General features: G+C 38.8%; 2 protein-coding genes across 6 annotated transcripts in view; one reads left to right on the forward strand and one right to left on the reverse strand.

The window, feature by feature from the left end:
• The first annotated feature begins 167 nt into the window (after positions 1-167).
• Positions 168-11,516, forward strand: SLC25A40 (solute carrier family 25 member 40). Of its 4 annotated transcripts, none has more exons than XM_082193231.1 (11): positions 170-285; positions 701-822; positions 1,713-1,772; positions 3,175-3,281; positions 3,949-4,016; positions 4,571-4,695; positions 5,646-5,819; positions 6,960-7,069; positions 8,219-8,300; positions 9,053-9,151; positions 10,774-11,516. In XM_082193231.1, exons 2-11 carry the CDS (start codon positions 726-728, stop codon positions 10,890-10,892), a joined length of 1,041 nt encoding a protein of 346 aa, XP_082049357.1. In that variant the 5' UTR covers positions 170-285; positions 701-725; the 3' UTR covers positions 10,893-11,516. The 4 variants fall into 4 exon arrangements, with proteins under 4 accessions (XP_082049360.1, XP_082049357.1, XP_082049358.1 ...); XM_082193232.1 differs by having other exon boundaries at positions 9,056-9,151; XM_082193233.1 differs by having other exon boundaries at positions 9,071-9,151.
• Positions 11,517-13,425: 1,909 nt separating this feature from the next.
• The window catches only part of RUNDC3B (RUN domain containing 3B), a 32,033-nt gene continuing 26,384 nt past the window's right edge, over positions 13,426-19,074 (reverse strand). For both annotated transcript variants that reach the window (XM_082193224.1, XM_082193223.1), the window contains 2 exons: positions 17,437-17,558; positions 13,426-15,240 (listed from right to left, as the gene is read on the reverse strand). In XM_082193224.1, coding sequence (XP_082049350.1) covers positions 15,068-15,240; positions 17,437-17,558 — 295 coding nt within the window. In that variant the 3' untranslated portion in view covers positions 13,426-15,067. The remainder of the gene's footprint in view (positions 15,241-17,436; positions 17,559-19,074) is intronic.

A 19,074-nucleotide genomic window follows, 5' to 3' on the forward strand; every position in this document is an offset into this window, starting at 1 on the left:
CCGGGAAGCGGAGGCGGAGGCGCCACCAACCAGCGAGGAGGCTCCCTCCCCTCGGAGGCCGGCTCTGCGCGCTGCCTGGGCGGGGTGGGAGTTAGCGGGGGGGGGGCGGCGCCTCCTCTTGGAGGCCTCCCTCGGGTGGGCAGCAGCGCCCTTCTCTGAAGTAAAGCTTGGCTGGGAGCGGACCATTTAAAAAAAAAAAAAGTTTTCCGAGAGGAGGAAGCGACGCTCCTTCGTTGGTTTGTGTTTTAGGAGGCGGACGAGACAGGAGTGTTGGGCCAGGGTGAGGTAAGTGACTACAGTAATGGGGTAGCCATTCATATAGCCAGCTCACAGTACCAGCACTTGGGAGAGACTCCCATATAAAAAATGAAATCTGGGTTTCTTTAGAACTGAGCATCGTGAAAATGCGAAATATGAGCCTATTATTAAACTAGAAACAACCGCTATGTGGTAGTGTATATTGCAATCAAATTTTGCCAAGCCGCTGGGTCTTCTACCTGTTTTGTCTTACTGTGTAAGCTGCCAGTTGTCTGAAGATCAGACTGGGTACAAAAGTCAAGCTTTCAGAATTGGATGAAAATACCACAAGTTGTCCTGAACTTGTTCCAAATTTATTGCTGCTAAATAATGCTTCATAATGTTTATTGAGGGTTTTTTTTTTAAAAAAAAAAGTATGTGGCTTATTTTTTTCCAAAAACAGGTTATGTTTTTCAAGGAACAAAATTATGGGCTCTGAAGAGAAAGAAGATGAATTATACAGAATCACAACTTCTCAGCAAGCATTCTCCTCTGGTTGTGGTGCTGTTATTACATCAGTTTTGGGTAAGGAAAAAAATCTTTGAATCTACTTACCGTATTTTTTGCACCATAACACTCACTTTTTTCCTCCTAGAAAGTAAGGGGAAATCTCTGTGCGTGTTATGGAGGAAATGCCTACGGGTGGCATGCCTACGGATTTTCCTCCTCTAAAAACTACGTGCGTGTTATGGTCAGGTGTGTGTTATAGAGCGAAAAATACGGTAGCTCATTATGGCTGCAGCAGCATGTACACAGGCAATGGTTTACCAGGGATATGCAGACAAGCTCCTGCTTCATTCTTTCCATAGTGTGAGTAGGACCAGAAACAATAAATATTTGGCATAGTGTCAAATGACTGTATCCGAACTGGCAATTGTGGTTTGTTTAGCTTCAAAGAGACCAAGATTTTCTCCTGGCTTACCAGTCATGGTTTGTTTAAGCAAAACAAGCAATCCCTGGTTTGGATGTAATGCTACACCATGGACTGTAGTTCATTGCTCACGCAAGAGGAGGCATAAAGTGAGAATGATACCTTCATTCATGGTAAGCCAGTAGAATCCTAGAACTGGAGGCTGGTCTTAAAGGCCATCTAGTCCAGTCCCCTTTTTGATGTAGGAAATCTAGAGTTGTTAGAGCATCCACAACAGATGGCTGTCCAGCTTCAGCTTGAAGACCTTGAACAGGAGAGCCTGAGGCTCAGTAACTCATTTCTTTGTTGAATCACTGTTAGCATTAATAAATTTCTCTTTATGCTCAATTGAAATGTGCCTTCTACTGCCCTCTGGGGCAACAGAGAACAAGTCTTTGCTGATTTATGTATATTCATTTATTCACCTTTATTTTTAAATCCTTATTGCCAACTAATTTATGCATTCTAAAGGTTTTCCACAAGACAATTTTTATTTTTGCTTTAGTGACACCCCTAGATGTTGTTAAAGTTCGACTGCAAGCCCAGAGCAATCCAAACCTGAAAGGTAAAATCCTTATAGATATGCATATGGGATACAGATAAAAGGGTGCCTGTTCTGTTTATGTTTTGGTAAAATGTGGCTTTAATGGTGGAGGAGAAAGTATCGTGTGGGGGTCACAGAACTATGAAGGCCTAATATTATGCATGCAAGACTGAGCTTGGTATACTCGTTACTGTTGTATTTGTGAATGATGTTAAAAGGTAAAAGTATGCTTAATCTTTAACTTCTAATATATACAGTGGCAGAATGGAGTGGTGAATTAAGTTTGTTCATCACTATTTCTGCAACAGGAAATATCTAACAGGTACTTGTATACCTCCCAAATGTATGGTCCATTAGCCAATTAGTATTAAAGTATATAAGGGATATAGTACAGAGTTTCCTTAAATTATTTAATTATGTAATTAAAATATTTATACCCTACCTTTAACCCAAAGATCTCAGGGTGGGGGGGAACCTTTTAAAAATTGCAATTCATAACAAATAACAGCAGAATACAACCCACTACAACTGCAGACTCAACCTGTGCATCGTAAACTGCTTAGACTGCTTTGTTATAATCAAGCAGTGTAAAGGGCAGGTAGTGTACAAGATACCAGATGACCAGGGTCAAACAAATCCTGCAAGGTAGAAGCTGCCACCACTTCCGTTAGCCCACTCAGCCTGAGTCAGGAGAACCCCAGATTACACTAGATGCCCCTAGGATTTGAGGAGCTAGGAGCCCTCTACATCTCGAGCCCCAAGCCCAAATTACGTAGTAGCAGGTAGCCAAGCTTTGGATGCAGAGCCAAAGCTTAACCTCAAGAAACCACACAAGAATTATAGAGATAGCTATGTTAATAAAATGTGGACCTGTTACCAGTGAAATAAGAAAAAAATAAAGTGTGAGAATACATTTGGAAATTTAAGCTAACTTGACTTACTCTAATACTTAGTCATTAGAGCTGTTGACGCCACTGAAATCCAGCAAGAAGCATCCAGGCATGCATTAGTGTAACATTCCAGAAGTGAAGCCTTAGACAGAAGGCAAAACCACTTTTAATGGATTGCTGTAAATTGGTGGCTGTGCTACTTCACCATGAAGACACCTGGACTAATTTGCTAAAGCCCAAGTGATGTTGGAACTGCTTTATAGGAGACAACCAGGTGACAAGGAGTGGCTTCTGATTTATATAAAATCAACTTTCTGCATAGTGAACTCAGCCAGTTTTGTGTCCAGGAGTTAAAGCAGAACCAATGAAATATTTTGCAAGTGGTATATGCATTTTGTTGAATAAAATAAATATCTTCCCAAGGCCTGAGTGAATTTCACCCCCCTTTCAGTAAATGTGCCTGAGCCCATGCTTCACCCACCCCCTCTCTGTTACAAACAACATGACAGGTTTTTTGTTCACCCTTTTATCAGGAAAGGCTTTTTTGGATTCTGATGGCTTGACAGATCATGTTTATCTCTATGAAAATGGAACTGGCAAAACTTGGCATAAGACAGCTGGGCGTTTTACTGGCATGACAGTAAGTAGAAACATATTTAATTCTACCAGTTTTAACTCTGAGCACAACACTCTACAGGCTGTTGCTTTTTTTAAAAAAAAATCTCATAGTATGAATTCAATGTATTTTGTGTTTGGAGCAGAAGCACTGGATCATTCTCATTATTGTGATAAGAGTTGGTGTCTGCCTAGTAGCACCTTAGAGACCACAAATTTAGTTGGTCTCTAAGGGGCTACTGGACAATTTTTCTATTTTTTTTTTATATTTCTACTGTGTCAGACCAACACGACTACCTACCTGATACTATTTTTAATATTGTTTTAAATGCTGTAACTTGTCCTGGTGAAGGGTAGGTAATAAATAATCATTATTGTTATTATTAATACAGAAATATGATTATATGTCTCTTTGAAGTGTGAGGAATTTTTCTTTCTTTGTTTTATATCCTGCCTTTCTCCTATTTTAGGACTCAAGGCAACTCACTGCATGAATTAAAACAAATACACCTGAATACAAATACAACAAAACACAACACACAACCAATATAAATGTTAAAAAATAATAACCACACTGAAAACTTTTAACCATATAACAGCAGAAAGAAACAAAACAAAATAATATACAAACAAGTGCAACAGGACTTATAGAAATCTGTAACCCTTTCTGTCTTCATATTTGGCTAATTTAGGATGCTTTTGTGAAAATTGTTCAAAGAGAGGGTGTGAAAAGCCTGTGGAGTGGACTATTTCCATCGCTGTAAGTTATATAGTTATTGTCTTCCTATATAGCTTCCTGTAAAGTAGGCCTGCAGCAGAGTCGGGCCCTCTGGGGTCCTCTCCTCCCCATCATCTGTAAAACAGGAAGCAGCTGAAAGGAAAAGGGGCTTTGATGTTGTGCCAAGCATGCAGTTACAGGCTCCTCGGCTGTTAGAAGATCTGCTGCAGGAAGGGCAGAATATCTTGGCAGAGACATAGAAATGTGCTCCTTGTAAATATGCATTTTGCAATTGTATGAATGCAAGTTTTGTAGTGCAATTGCATTTTGAAGTTTGAATAGCTAGCTGTAAGGTAGGGCTTGCGATTCATCTGAGCATTGGCACAATTTGCATTCATTTGTTGGGATTGTTGAGTTCTTTTTGCTTTCAGCACAGTCAGGATAGATAAAGGGTGTCAGAGAGCTATGGACACCTGGAATAGTTCTGACCTAGACACTCATATTTTAACCAGTTAAACTAGAGGGGCAACAGCTAACTGAGCAAGTAAGTGTTTAATGATTGGCAACTTTACTAAATATTTATACTTTTGTTTTAGAGCAGTTTCAGTTCCAACAACTGTAGTTTATTTTACCTGCTATGATCAACTACATGATACCTTCGGTTCTAAAATAGGAGAAGATCATGATTCCGTTCCACTTATTGCAGGTGGCCTAGCTAGATGTGAGTCAGTCTCTGCTCTCTAGTTTGCTGTTAAAACTTTATTTCATGTGGTTTAAAAGAAAGTTTGGATAAGTTCCATTGCTTATAGCTAGCATTTTATAATAAAGCAAATGTTGTGATAGTGTAACCTAGGAAACACTTATATTATTAGCCATTCCTCATACTCAGATTTAAGCACAAAAGATTTTGGCTGGTGCAGGCCTAACACTTTCTCTTAGCCACACTTCAGAACTTGAGATACCTTTCTGAGCTCGTTTGATGCTTCTCTGCTTTTCTGTACAAAGTGCAGTTGACTCACCTCAGTCTTATCTGCTTTAGGCTTCAGTTTATTAGCCCTCATCTGTTGCTGGTTCTAGGTGGGATTAGAAGAAAATAATAAAACTGGGTGTCATCAGTGTATTGATGTCACTAGACTTCAGAACCTCACATGATCTCTTGCAGCAACTATCTGTAGATGTTGAGTAATAAAATGGAACCACATTAAGAGTTGCACCAAAAGAATGGTTGTGGTGTTTAAAATATTTGAAGCAAGTTTCAAATTCTGTTTGGTTCACACGGCAAGGGAAACTTAGGGCAGTTGAGCTACAGTGGTACCTCTGGATACGCACACCCCTGGTTGTGTATCCTTCGGGTTACATGTGGCAAACCCAAAGTATTTTTCCAGGTTTCACTGCATGCACAGAACAGGCACCTCCAGTTGCAAATTCCTCAGGATCCGACCAGAGTTCCGGAACGGATCCCATGCGCAACTGGAGGTACCACTGTAGTTCTTTGCCCTTAAGGCAACACATACATAATTAGATAATTATTTTTATTATGTTTATCTGTATTGAAAAAATGACAGGCATGGACAAAACAGAGAAAGCAAGTCTTCTCTTGCAGATGCTACTATGGAAAATGCTCTATTGACCTAGCTATTGAGCATATTGTGTTCCTCCCCTCCCACTTAGTGTGTGCAGCCACTGCAACAAGTCCGATCGAAATGATAAAAACAAGAATGCAGTCTCGGCGGTTGAGTTATAAAAAGCTGCTTGCTTGCATTAGTAGTAATGTGACCCAAAGTGGTTGGCTTTCACTCTGGAAAGGATGGGGTCCCACAGTTCTTAGAGATGTACCATTCTCAGGTATGACTTGTTTTGCATTGGTAGTACTTTTGGTTATATTGGCTGATGCAGATTCTTTTCAGATGAAGATTTTGCCAATTTGGGATGTCTGAAAAGGCAAGAGAAAAGAATCCAAATAAGGCACTGCTTTACAAGTATGAAATGTATGGATGTCTGCATGTAATTAATGAAGGCCAATACGTTTATTTCCTTTCCACCATGACTGAATGTATGAAGCGTTAAAAAATGTTTTTAAAAAAAACTTTGATTTTGGTTATGCCATGCTTCCAATACTAAACAGAGTATTTTAAGGGAGGGGGCGGCGGGTTGAAACAGAGACTGGCCCTACAGCAATGCCCAACCACACACTGTGAGCACTGAAGTGCTCTATCATTTTTAAACAGTCTGTAGCTAAGTCCACAAGTTTCCAGCCCACCAACTTTTTTACTAGCCCACTTGCCCACATATCAATAATACTAATTAAAGTAATGGTTTAAAAACAAAAGTTCTGTGATTAGATTATTAAGAAAGATCAAGAAGAACTCTTGATCTAACTCAAGCAACTTTACTTTCATTCCTCCAAATGGCCCCCAATGAAAACCATTTTTGGTCCAAACTCAGATATACAGCCTGATCCTACAGATGATTGTCTTGGAAGTAAGCATTGTTTTAATTGGTGCTTACTTCTGAGTTTATTGTATAGGAGTATGGTCTTAAGGTTCAAACTAATACACACTAATATCAGTCGACAACAGTTTGACTAGTTGGCTGACATGCCCCCTCCCTGCACATGATTATTATATTTTTATTCCACAGTGTGGTAAGTGACAATGTGACGAGCAATTAGTTTGCTTTGTGGAAGCACAATTGCTTCCACAAGTGATCGAAACCCAGAAGTGTTTCAGTTTTCAAACATTCTTTTGGAACCCAAACATCCAACACGAAGTTCCGCAGCCTCCAATTGGCTGCAGTAGCTTCCTACAGCCAATCAGAAGCGACGCTTTGGCTTCCAAACGTTTTGGAAGTCGGATGGACTTCCAGAATGGATTCCGTTCAACCTCCAAGGTACGACTGTATAGACATAGAAAACTTGATCACTGTAGTTCTCCGTTTTCAGATTGCAAAAAGCCTCTTTCATTTTCTGACTTTTTGTCCTTATAGCACTGTACTGGTGTAACTATGAATACTTGAAGAAGAGGTTATGCAAGAAATTAGGTAAAAGGGAGCCAACATTCCTTATCACTTTCTCATCAGGAGCAGTAGCTGGTTCTGTAAGTTAATTTTTGTTGATAACATTTTCATCTAATAGAAATTACGTAATTTTTACATAAGACATGAAAATGTATATAGTAGTCTTGTATATAGAGTCTGTCCTGATAATTTAAATGAGAGGGCAGATCTATACTTAGGCAACATATGGGCTACTACTAAAATGAGGCTGCATTTTAAATTGTATTTTAACTCGTATTTTAATTAACTGCTTTTTGTTTTGTTGTGTTGTGTTTTTTCTTCCCTATTATGTTTTATTGTAATTTTGTTTGTTGTTAGCCACCCTGAGCCCAGTTCTGGCTGGGGAGGGCGTGGTATAAATAAATTATTATTATTATTATTATTATTATTATTATTATTATTATTATTATTATTACTGTTATTAAAATAAGTAGGCATTCTGAGTGGGAAACTCCTTGTGCACTTTTAAGGTATCAACAGAGAAGCACCAAATGAAAGAGGGGGAAAAAACAGTTTATTAAAGCCAAGGCAAAAGGCAATGATCTTCTTAGCACATTTATTTGGAACAATGTCCTGTTAATTTCAGTTGTACTTTCTTTGAAGTAAATAGGCTGTGGTTTGGTTGTTTCAGCATAAACTCACAGCATTGTTTTATGCATGTTTACTTAGAAGGACCAAGCTAGATGAGATGCTAAACATATCTGTAGTACCCACATTATGGGGAAGATGAAAGCATCCAGTTGTGCTACTGCAGATGTACTATTATACTATTACATTATTATACATTTTAAGCCACGCAAAATGCATAGCACTTCATTCATATATATGTTTACTCAAATGTACACACACATGAGATTGTACTTTTTATTGCAGATAAAAAGGTTATGATTTGCAGTGAAAATTGCTTTGATTCCCACCTAGATGCTGAATTTAACACTGATAAGCTCTCAGTTTAAAATTCAGGATTTAGTATCATCAGTATTTCATGCTATATTAACAGTCTAATGTGTATACTTCAGTCTCATTGAGTTAATTGGAACTTAAATATTTTAAATGTATTAAATTGTGTTAGTGCAGTCCAACAAGATGCAAGTCAGCACACAGAGTATTTTATGCTTACACTGAAAGTTGCAATTAAATCTATTTGCCTGTGGGTACTGTTAACATTCAAAAATTTAATTCCCCCCTAGATTGCTGCTGTATTAACTTTACCCTTTGATGTAGTTAAAACACACAAGCAGACTGAAATGTGGGAACCTGTCAGCACACATGGTAAGTTCTAATTCACCAAGTATTTTTTTCTTTCAGATCCTCTATCAAGTACAATATTTATTGAAACCCATTCTTGGTGATCTAACCAGTATCATCAATACCTTTGTAACATCATGGAAGGACCACACACTTCGTGGGTTGCCCTTAGTGAATATTTTGAAGCTGTAGAATGTGCCGGCCTGCTGGTCTCTTTTATATGATTAGGAAGGCAAGAGAATATTCAGCCAGCTCTGAATCAAGTGTTTAATAGTTATTTCCAATAAAGTAATTCTTTCATTTCTTACATTTTATTGCATAACATTTTGAATTCTATGGTATTCAAATTGTAATAAGGTAAAGGTACCCCTGCCCATACGGGCCAGTCGTGTCCGACTCTGGGGTTGCGTGCTCATCTCGCTTAAGAGGCCGGGAGCCAGCGCTGTCCGCAGACACTTCTGGGTCACGTGGCCAGTGTGACGAAGCTGCTCTGGCGAGCCGGCACCAGCGCAGCGCACGGAAACGCCGTTACCTTCCCGCTATAAAGCGGTACCTATTTATCTACTTGCACTTAGGTGAAATAAAATTAACAATCACACTGCATGTAGCACAGCACAGTACAAATACTACAACCAGCAGGGGGGGGGGAGGAGTTTTGAAAGCAGTCCCACCTGAAAATGGTGCCTCCTTGCAAAATTTACCACCAGAGAGATGTGGCTAGGTAGAAGCATAATTGACATTTAATTGTACATCCACATTTTTATCCTCCTATTTAGTAGTTTTGTTTTACTCAGTTTCACAGCAGAGGAGTTTATCGATATGGGAATTAATGAAGAGAATTGTTGCTGAAAATGGATTTACTGGATTATATACTGGTAAATTATTGCTTTCTCACTAAACTAGAGGTTGATATGTTTTCCATATATTGTTTGTCTTAGGCAGTATTGTAGTATCTACAACAGAACTTACTGTGCAGTCCAAACACCCTTCACCACCACCACCACCCACACCCTGTTCCTGTCCAGTGCCACAGTGGGCCACAGTGTCCTTTCACCCAGTCCTGCCAGCCTCCATCTGGTGGCTGCAGCACTCCCCGTTCGGTCCGATTTATGGCAGGGGGTGGTGTGGGGCTGAACCTGCCTAGGATTCATTGGAGCCAAAGCCAACCCCACTGCCATCACATGACAGCATCATGCCCAATCACTGCAGAAGCTCTGAACTGGGCAGGACTCCAGATGCAGTGGTGGTCCTGCCCAATTGTTAGGAGCAGCTCTGATTAGGATTGTACCTTAAGCTATTTAAACCATTATGACCATCTTTTTCTAGTTATGACAATAACTCTTTGTTGTTTTGCATAGCAAAGTATGGTGTAGTGGTTAAGAGCAGTAGCCTCATAATCTGGGGAACTGGGTTCGCGTCTCCGCTCTTCCACATGCAGCTGCTGGGTGACCTTCGGCTAGTCACGCTTCTTTGAAGTCTCTCAGCCCCACTCACCTCACAGAGTGTTTGTTGTGGGGGAGGAAGGGAAAGGAGAAGGTTAGCCGCTTTGAGACTCCTTCGGGTAGTGATAAAGCAGGATATCAAATCCAAATTCTTCTTCTTCTTCTTCTTCTTCTTCTTCTTCTTCTTCTTCTTTCCTACAAACTTATTTTGCAGTTGTGAAAAGTGGAAAACAAACTAACTCAGTTACTTAATTGGGGAGGCCCCCAGGGCACTGATCAATCCCAATGATGAGAAACTGTTAAGCCCCCATGTAAGAATGGGATGCAGGTAAAATCAATACAAAAATTCTGGAGAAACAGCCTTGGCAAATAAAAATTGTCATGTACTGTACTTTCACAGTCTCTACGAGAGCGTGAAGCATTACCATGAACATTGTTATGGGTAAAGAATTAGGGTTGTGCTTTTGAATCTCAAAGAATCTATGAACTTTATTATATTAACAATGATTAAGCTCATTCAACTGCATTGTTGATAACATCATTCAGATTTATTAGCCTTACTTTTCAAATGGCTTTGATCTCTTTTAAATCTGCTACAAAGCCACTATTCATATACTCCAAATATTTTGTTTATGGATGATGGCTCAAGGCTTGACAAACCTGTGCTTTCTGTACATTGTAGGTTTACGTTATGTGCAGTGATCTTGTGAGATAGGGTCTGTAAGAATATATTGGTATAATGGTTTCTGCACAGTGATAAATATAAGAGCATTCAAATTGCAAGACTGAACAACAGGAGAAACCAATAAGCAAATGAACATACTGTGTGGCCCCTTTAGACTTGAGAATAATGAAATATAGATAATTGGTTCTGGCCCCACTCGGCTCCATCTTTTGTGTGACAGTCCTTCATGTCCCCTTGAAATAAACGGGTAAGTACAATAACATTGTGCTAGTTGTGCAAAAATTTAAGCAATTACATACAATAGCTTACTGATGATCTCCCACTTAGTTCTTCCATGCTCTTGAATAGTTGTAATTTATCTTTTCTGTAGGCATTATTCCAAGACTGACAAAAATTGCTCCTGCTTGTGCCATAATGATCAGCGCCTATGAATATGGGAAATCTTTCTTCCGTAGAATAAATAAAGACAAAGCTATGAAGAACCTTTAATGCTGATTCTGTAAACTTGGTGGCAGCAATAAGAAGGTCCATAAGATAATTTTATATCTTAAAAATATAGTTGATAAGCTCCTTGCATATCATGCACGCCTTCAAGTCAGCTCTGTTCAAGACGAGGACCTAGTTCTGCAAAAGAAGAATGCTGCACAGCCCATGTACTGCCCTAGGCTTCCTCCGGGAAAACTGAAATGTCTTTCATACAGTAGCCACTTGATGTAGCTAACCATCATATAGCTGGTAACAGTCCAGCTGGTTTTAGCAATATTTTTTCCCTACAGAACCGTATTTTGAAATTATACATACAAGATTGTATTTCCACAAAGGAAATAATGACTCAGACACTCAAGGCCATATTATTTAGAGTGCCTACATCATGTGATTGAATAATCCAGGTTAACAGCATATGTGAATAAGGCATAGGAGTAGGACAAACAAATTTCTTCAGCAGCTATGTTTAATATGCACAGATCTTAATGAAAACCATGAGAATTTCCTAGTTTGGATATTTCTACACACTTATGTTACCAAAATCTTTAGCATGGCATTACCCAGAAACAACCACCTTTTAAATTAAACAAGGAAAATGTATTTTCTTAATAAAATATAAAATATAAAGTTTACACTTGGTGTCTTTCCAGGACTGATAAAGGCGTGCATCCAGCTGTTGGGCGAAAGGGTACACACACCTAGCCTAGAATTATGCATGTCATGCTTCCTAGTAAAGGGTTAATAAGCTTCCAGTTGTACTTGATAACACAGTGTTATGCACATGGGCAATACATTATTAAATTAATTCAATATAGCACATGGCCAATTATCTTTTGCCAGCTGTAGAAATTACTCTAATATATTCACACAGAGTTTAAATTACAATGGTACCTCGGGTTACATACGCTTCAGGTCACATATACTTCGGGTTACAGACTCCACTAACCCAGAAATATTACCTCGGGTTAAGAACTTTGCTTCAGGATGAGAACAGAAATCGTGCAGTGGCGGCAGCAAGAGGCCCCATTAGCTAAAGTGGTGCTTCAGGTTAAGAACAGACCTTCAGAACGACTTAAGTTCTTAACCTGAGGTACCACTGTACACTATGAATGTTACAAAGTAAAACTACCACGGGTGCGAAGAGAACAAAGACCATTAAAAAAAAAAAGTGTTAGCACATCCACAAGTGAAAATGTAGGGCATTGTTATATAAGGATCATAGTACACTTTAGAACAGCACTTGAAGCTCCATCACTGTTATAGATGTTTCAGATCTATTGGACTATTTATTTGACTTACCGTAGTACTGCTAATTTTGAAGATAAACATCTTCCTCAAAATATCCTACTGGTCAAGAAAATTTAACATCTTAAATTTCTAAATTTCACGAACAGCTGTGATCACAGCAAACTTTCGTTCCACATCCTTATTTAAAACATTGTACCACACCTTTCCTTATAAAAAGCTCAAGGTGGCACCTTAAAACATAACTGAACAATTTAAAATACAGGATGAATGGAACTTACCGGTACATGTATTAAATTATGCAGTTGAAATCACAAATTAAGTGTACTGAAGGTGAAGAGCTTAAAAGCTCTTTTTTGTACAGCATTTTCCCAGCCCAGAAAGAACTTTTAAGCTCCCAGACTTGCTTACAGGGCTCTGGGAGGCTCTCACAAGATCTTGTAGTAACTTGGCCTAATGAGATCTCTCAAGAGCATCCCAGAGCCCAGTAAGTTTGGGAACTTAAAAGTTCCGCCTTAGGGGGCAAAGCCGCTCAGTACATACCTCCAGAAAGGGTAAGGATGCTCGCACACGGGTGGTTTGACTATACATGTCATCCCTGGGATGTATATAAAACAATTGTTCTCTATCAATTACAAAAACACTAAAGCACCAGTAGCAGCTCATTGTACAGATTATACGACCATGCTTGAGAGAAAATTGGGCAAATTGCTTTTTAAATGCAACATAAATTGGGCTGTATTTTATTTGATAGGTTTATAGCCACTTTCCCATTTTTTAATTCAGGTTTTAAAATCAATCATAAGCTTACAAAAATAATGTAATTTAGTACAAATATTTGGCATAGCAGCATTGCAAATGGTCCAGTTAAAACATAACTACAAATTAACTCCCAGAATAAAGTTTCCACACCTTGTAAGTGAAAGAAAATGGTAGCCACAGTAATTGATGTAGGATTTATGCAGTATGTTCTAACCACATTTATCTACTGTAAACCACTTAAAGATCTTTCAGACAGAAAGCAGTATATAATTGTAAATAATAATGTCTGTAGTAAAACAGTCTGTAATGCAAAGTTGAACACTTTATAGTTTCCTAGCACAACTCTGCAATTCCCTTATGATAACATTGGTGTAGTGCACTTGACCGTTTGTTCCATTTGAATCAATATTCACTGTGGTATTATGTAACACCTATTGAAATCCTTCTCAAGATTGTGTACAAGCTAAAATGATAAAACAATGGCAGGCAATATTTCTGTTATAAAGAAAAAGTACAACAACGAAAGTAGTAATAGTACAAAATGTTTAATGCACATGCAACATTTGATACAGCAGCGCAAGTCTGCACAATTTGGGTTTTTTTCCAAGTCTGAAAACTTGACAGGATTTCAGAACAAATACAGTAAACTTTTCATGCACAAATATTGACCTGACTGGTTTCACATACAAACTAGAGATTTTAGTTATGGTCTGTAAAAAAAAAGGCTTTGATCCCAGCTGCTCCAACTAGTCAATAACTGGCGTGACAAAGTCATGTTTCCAGATCAACAGTAAACTGTCCCAAGGAAGAGTTCACACATACAAACCTGCTAACAATACTCTATATACCTCTCAAAACTTGGCTGTAAAGATTTCATTTTTCCTCATGTTCTTAAAAGATAACTATTTTACAAGAGATAATTAACATGCATTGCATTACTTTTATCAGGTAGTCAGTACGTAACATCTGGCAAAGCAGGAACATTGTCTTGTTTTGTCTCATAATTTAGCTCAGCACATATGAAAAATAATGAACTTGCCAACACAAAGAATTTCATGTATAATCTGCTTTCTCTTAATGCTAATCAATTTTTATAGCAAATCTTACAAGAGGCACATCTCTTTTTGGCAAAATAATAAGTAGGTAATCAAACTGATAGTGCAAAATTAGCTGTACTTACTTGTAGAGTCCCCCATGTTGTTCCAAATTAGAAAACAATGCATGGAACTTCTTTGGCACAATAAAGCATTTCCTCAGAGTCATGAAGTTTAGGGACTGTATGTGTATCGATGCTTTTACACAAAATAGCCTGTGATTACTGCATGTAACAATTCCCAGTAATGCTAGGAAATGAAACTCGTTACACTGTAGAAAGGGTTGCACTTTAAAAATTAAACTGCAAAAGGTTCAAAAAAGCATGGCTAGCATTGTTTAACTGTTGACCAGTGACACCTGATTTAAACTTTTTACTACAGAGCAGGTAGCAAGACTTACATATAAGTCTATTGTGATACTTGCTTTTCGGAGAAAAACCAAGTTCTTAAAAGGAACCACTATAAATAGTTGCACTACTTTTCTCTACAAGTGTCTCCTACCTTTACATTCGGACATGTCATGAGCACAAACAATTTGGATGCCGTCTCCAAATTTCTCCCCTTTGTACCCTGCAAGTAGTTCAGCGCGTCAGAATGCCAAATATGTGGGAAACCCTGATGTAAGTAAGACTAGTATAATGAAAATTCAGGTGTAGATCTAATAGCTACCACCGCTCTAAGTAGTTCAGTTTTTTCAATCCATCATAATAGAATACAATTCAAATATTTTGTTCTTACAATAGTCAATATTTTTACTTACCTATTGAGATTTAAGTTATCCTTGTAAATGTGAGCATATCTAAAGAAGTGAGGAAAGTAAGCTTCAAGAGAAGACAGATTTTGGCAGTTAAGATAACCCCCTTTTCTCTTAATGATGATTTGCAGCCTTAATTGTACATTCAACAGACTGAAAATCATGAATATTGTAAGCAATCAAGTATTTTTAAAAAACAACAACTGCAAGCCAGTGTTTTTTAGATGTTGCTAAAAAGGATAGAGTAGCAATTTTTAAAACCAGCATAATGTTGTATGAGTCTCAACCGCAGATAAATTAAGGAATGTCAACTGAATACAAATTCAGAGATCTTCTTTGTATAGATCCACTCCAGAAGGTGTTAGTCCAGGGCTTGTCATATCTGTTGTAGGACTTGCAAGATACTCACTTGACTTCAGACTTGTGAGAGATTTGTAACTTGCTACTGAAGTCAGAGAGCCACAGAGACCAAGCAATGAAGGGGTGTCTTCTTTTCCTATTTAAGAAAAAAAATTAACACTTATATATAACACTAGTGACTGGCCCATCCAGGGTGATCAATAAGGGAGCATAAAGCAATCACTTTCCTCCCTTCTACCCTTTTCAGGGCAAGTGTGACTGTCTAGAACCAGGCATTTCACCTAATTTCTGGATACAAGAACTGCCCATGAACTACCCTCTGCCTTAGCAGAATTCAGCTTCAGTTTATTTGCTCTCATCCAATCCACTACTGCCTCCAAGCACCATTACCTGTAATAAAAAATTACTTGTAGATAATGCAGGTGGCTTGCATTTTCACATTTGGTCATAAGATGGAGCAGTTTCATTTTTAGACAACACATGCATTCGCTATTGTGGGCCCATCTGCACCTTCTCAAAAAACACATTGCTTTGGACTTTCTGTGTCTCTCCCTCTCTCTCTCTGGACAAACCAAATGAAGTTTTTACTGATCAGAGAATATATGGGTTTTTGCATGGCTAAAATCCAGTTTCTTACTAACTGACAGTAACACAGTAAGGTTTCAGAACCAATAGTGTAACACCAGGCAGCGTTCACCACTTCACAGTTGTTGGATTATCGCATTTTCTCCTGACACCTTACTCCTCTGTGCTGCTGTATACGCCCCCTCTAGCCAAACTTGGCCCTCCTCACTTCATTCCGTTTTTGTTCCTATTGCTGTTTATTTCCAGATTCAACTTTTTTTCCTTTCTGGGTGGATTTATCTTGGAGGAATTCCCTCTGTACTTATTAATGGGGTTACTTCTCTCTCAGCTTCATCTGAAGGCAAGTTATGTTTGAAGCTATAGTTTGTCCATGAGACATCAGATATACATTACAACTTTATTTCAAAATGAGACAAGTCAATTGGAAAGAATAAAAAATGAGAAGCAGGAAAGTATTTTGTGAAAAACAGAAACTAAATGGATCTTGGTATCAGCTAATAGTGTTATTATACTAGTTTCTAAATAATATCCTTTCTCCTTGCATGCAACTTTTGTATATTACAACTCAGTAGATCTGTCTCTTAAGGATCTGCACATCACTTTGAGCTTAGCAGTATGGGAGGATGCTGCAAGGCTGCAGTTCACCCCACAGGACCAAGATCATATAGGTGACAAGTGGTTCACACATTCAAAGAACTACTATGCAGAAGCATTTCAAATTGTTTGGAAGCTGCAAGCTGAGATTTGGCCTTCATGCAATTGAACAAGGGGGTGTGTATGTGTGTGTGTGTGTAAAACATTCTGTCTTGAATAAGACCATTTGGTAAGGCATTATCTAGCTACACTGGGAAAGGTTTTTGAGGAGCAGGTTATAAAAAGTACATAAAAATGAAGTGATGATGTACATAGGTGTGTTACTTTGCTTAAACACCATCCTGTAATTTTACACACACACACAAGATATGGAGTTGTAGGATGGTGTTTAAGCAAAGTTACACACTTATGTGTATGAGTATCTTCTGGTCTTAACTGAGCATGGTTTCTTAAACTGCAATTGATGCTTATTATTTGCAATGAGAAGATGGAATTAAATTTAATAAAATGTCATGTAAGCAAGTTGGCTTTAAGATGAAAGCATGTGGGCCTAAATCATCACTTTATTTTTATGTACTTATTATAACCTGCTCCTCAAAAACCTTTCCCAGAGTAGCTAGATAATGCCTTACCAAATTGTCTTATTCAAGACAGATTGTTCTATATTGCGATGTCTTGACTTTACTGGGACTGAAAATACAGTGGTGCCTCGCAAGACGAAAATAATCCGTTCCGCGAGTCTCTTCATCTAGCGGTTTTTTTGTCTTGCGAAGCAACCCTATTAGCGGATTAGCGCTATTAGCGGTTTAGCGGCTTAGAAAAAGGGGGGGGAGCGAAAAAAATCGCAAGACTCGCAAGACGTTTTCGTCTTGCGAAGCAAGCCCATAGGGAAATTCGTTTTGCGAAGCGCATCGAAAAACGGAAAACCCTTTCGTCTAGCAGGTTTTTCGTCTTGCGAGGCATTCGTCTTGCGGGGCACCACTGTATCCATCCTTTGGCATTCACCTGATTTAGGATCTTAGAATTATTGCAGGTTGCAGGAAAGAAGTGGGATAGCTGCAGGTACTAAAAAAAACACCCCAAAACCCTAATGGAAATAAGTTGCTTTAAAGTATTAAATACTTTATCAAAGATAAAGTATTAGGCTGATTACCTTCACTAAGTAAATTCATCCCATCCTGTTTTCCATCTCCATCTTCTAAATGGCTTGGATCCAAAGATGTCTGAGAAAGGCTAACATCAGCAGAAAGCTGGTCCAGGCTGTGAAAACTCTTTCTGTAAAAACAATTAGCAATTCCAGTAACTACCTTCAAACCGCTATACAATGCAACCAGCAATTACGGTATTTTTATTACAAAGTACTATAGCAAATAGTAACTTATAGGAAAGCATCTATTTGCATCAGCGATTCCAAACAAATATGCTGTACTATAAAATAAAGCTGGACATTTTAAAATGTGTTTTTCTTTAAATAGGATTACATAAAGGAAGAAAAGGTGTTATCCTCTACTCAGTTATGAATGCACACATTTCATTATTTAAACAGAGACACTGCAGCATTATAGTCAAGGGTACAATTCCAAAGGGAGCTCCACCGGTGATATAGGCAAGGAATTAAGAACATTTGCACTATTCTTTAAAAGTTTTAACATTCACCTGTTTCCACACACAGTGATAATTTTGATTTCATCTTGTTTGTTATTTTACTATTTTTTCAAATATTTATTGTAAGCCACTCTGATAGTTTGATTGAAGAGCTAAAAATCTTAAAACAAATATTCAGTGGCCTGGTTCACACATGCTAAGCCAAATCAAAGTTTGTTCTTGGTGTAGAAGTCATGGTTAGTCTGGAGAGAGCTAAACCATACACCCAACTTTGGATAGCATGCTAAGCCAAACTATGGCTTAGCTCAGCACAGCAGAAAAACAACAAAACAACTAGGGAGCAGCCGAGTGGCTGTCATCTGCTCCCTGGGAGCCTGCGTGTTTGGGCTAAGCCATGGCTGTGTCAGGACAGTGCAGATGGAGGATTGGCTGAGGACCTGGGCAAGGGCTGCAGCAGGATGTGGGGGCCTCTGCCAGGAGTGGAGCAGTCTGTTAGTGAGGACCCTGGGAAGAGGGGCCCCCTTAACCTGCTCACTTGTCTCATCTGTCCCCATAATGAGACCCATGAGCCCCACCTCCCTCTACAGGGCTGTCAGAACCTCTATCTGACATTCCCTCAGCGCTCACTGCACCACCCACCTCGGCATCTTCAGAAAAAAGGAGTAACTGTGCCTACCCAGATGGGGATATTTCACTAGGTCCAGCAGGAGCAAAAAAGAGTAGGCAACCGAGGGTTCCGCCTACTATATGTAGTGTGATATTGCAGAAACGCTAACTGCCCTACGATGAGCCCATCCCATTTCACAAAGGGGTGTGTGTCTGATCAACAACTAAAGCTTTGACAGTTAAGAGTACCGGCCTTGCAGCTGCATTTAAAATTAGTCACGTGTATTGCCTGAAGTGCCAGCAATGTGTATATGTACTGCAGTAATCAAAACATTAAAGCCTTTGGAAATAATCCTTCAAGCCTTCCTTCTTCGGCAACTGGGAGACCGGAGACCAGCCATCCTTTAGCTCTTTTCACTACATGCACTAAAATAACCTGTTGCTGCCTTGAAAAGCAGGCTATAAATATGAAAAACTAAATTATAAGCCACCTATGGAGAGGTACATTTGCTGAAATGTCCTTCATATACTGCAATGCAGCATAAAAACACTGTGAAATCCAATTTGTGCCCTAGTAATT

The sequence above is a fragment of the Podarcis vaucheri genome (genome assembly GCF_965113315.1).
Source record: "Podarcis vaucheri genome assembly, chromosome: 12".
Taxonomy (NCBI): domain Eukaryota; kingdom Metazoa; phylum Chordata; class Lepidosauria; order Squamata; family Lacertidae; genus Podarcis; species Podarcis vaucheri.

What these genes read in the sequence shown, in the direction of transcription:
- SLC25A40 (XM_082193231.1), top strand. Translation starts at nt 726, where the DNA reads ATGGGCTCTGAAGAGAAAGAAGATGAATTATACAGAATCACAACTTCT. An exon ending in TGCAGGTGGCCTAGCTAGAT is followed by an intron (nt 4,696 to 5,645) that starts GTGAGTCAGTCT and finishes CCTCCCACTTAG; the next exon opens with TGTGTGCAGCCACTGCAACA. An exon ending in TAGAGATGTACCATTCTCAG is followed by an intron (nt 5,820 to 6,959) that starts GTATGACTTGTT and finishes TTGTCCTTATAG; the next exon opens with CACTGTACTGGTGTAACTAT.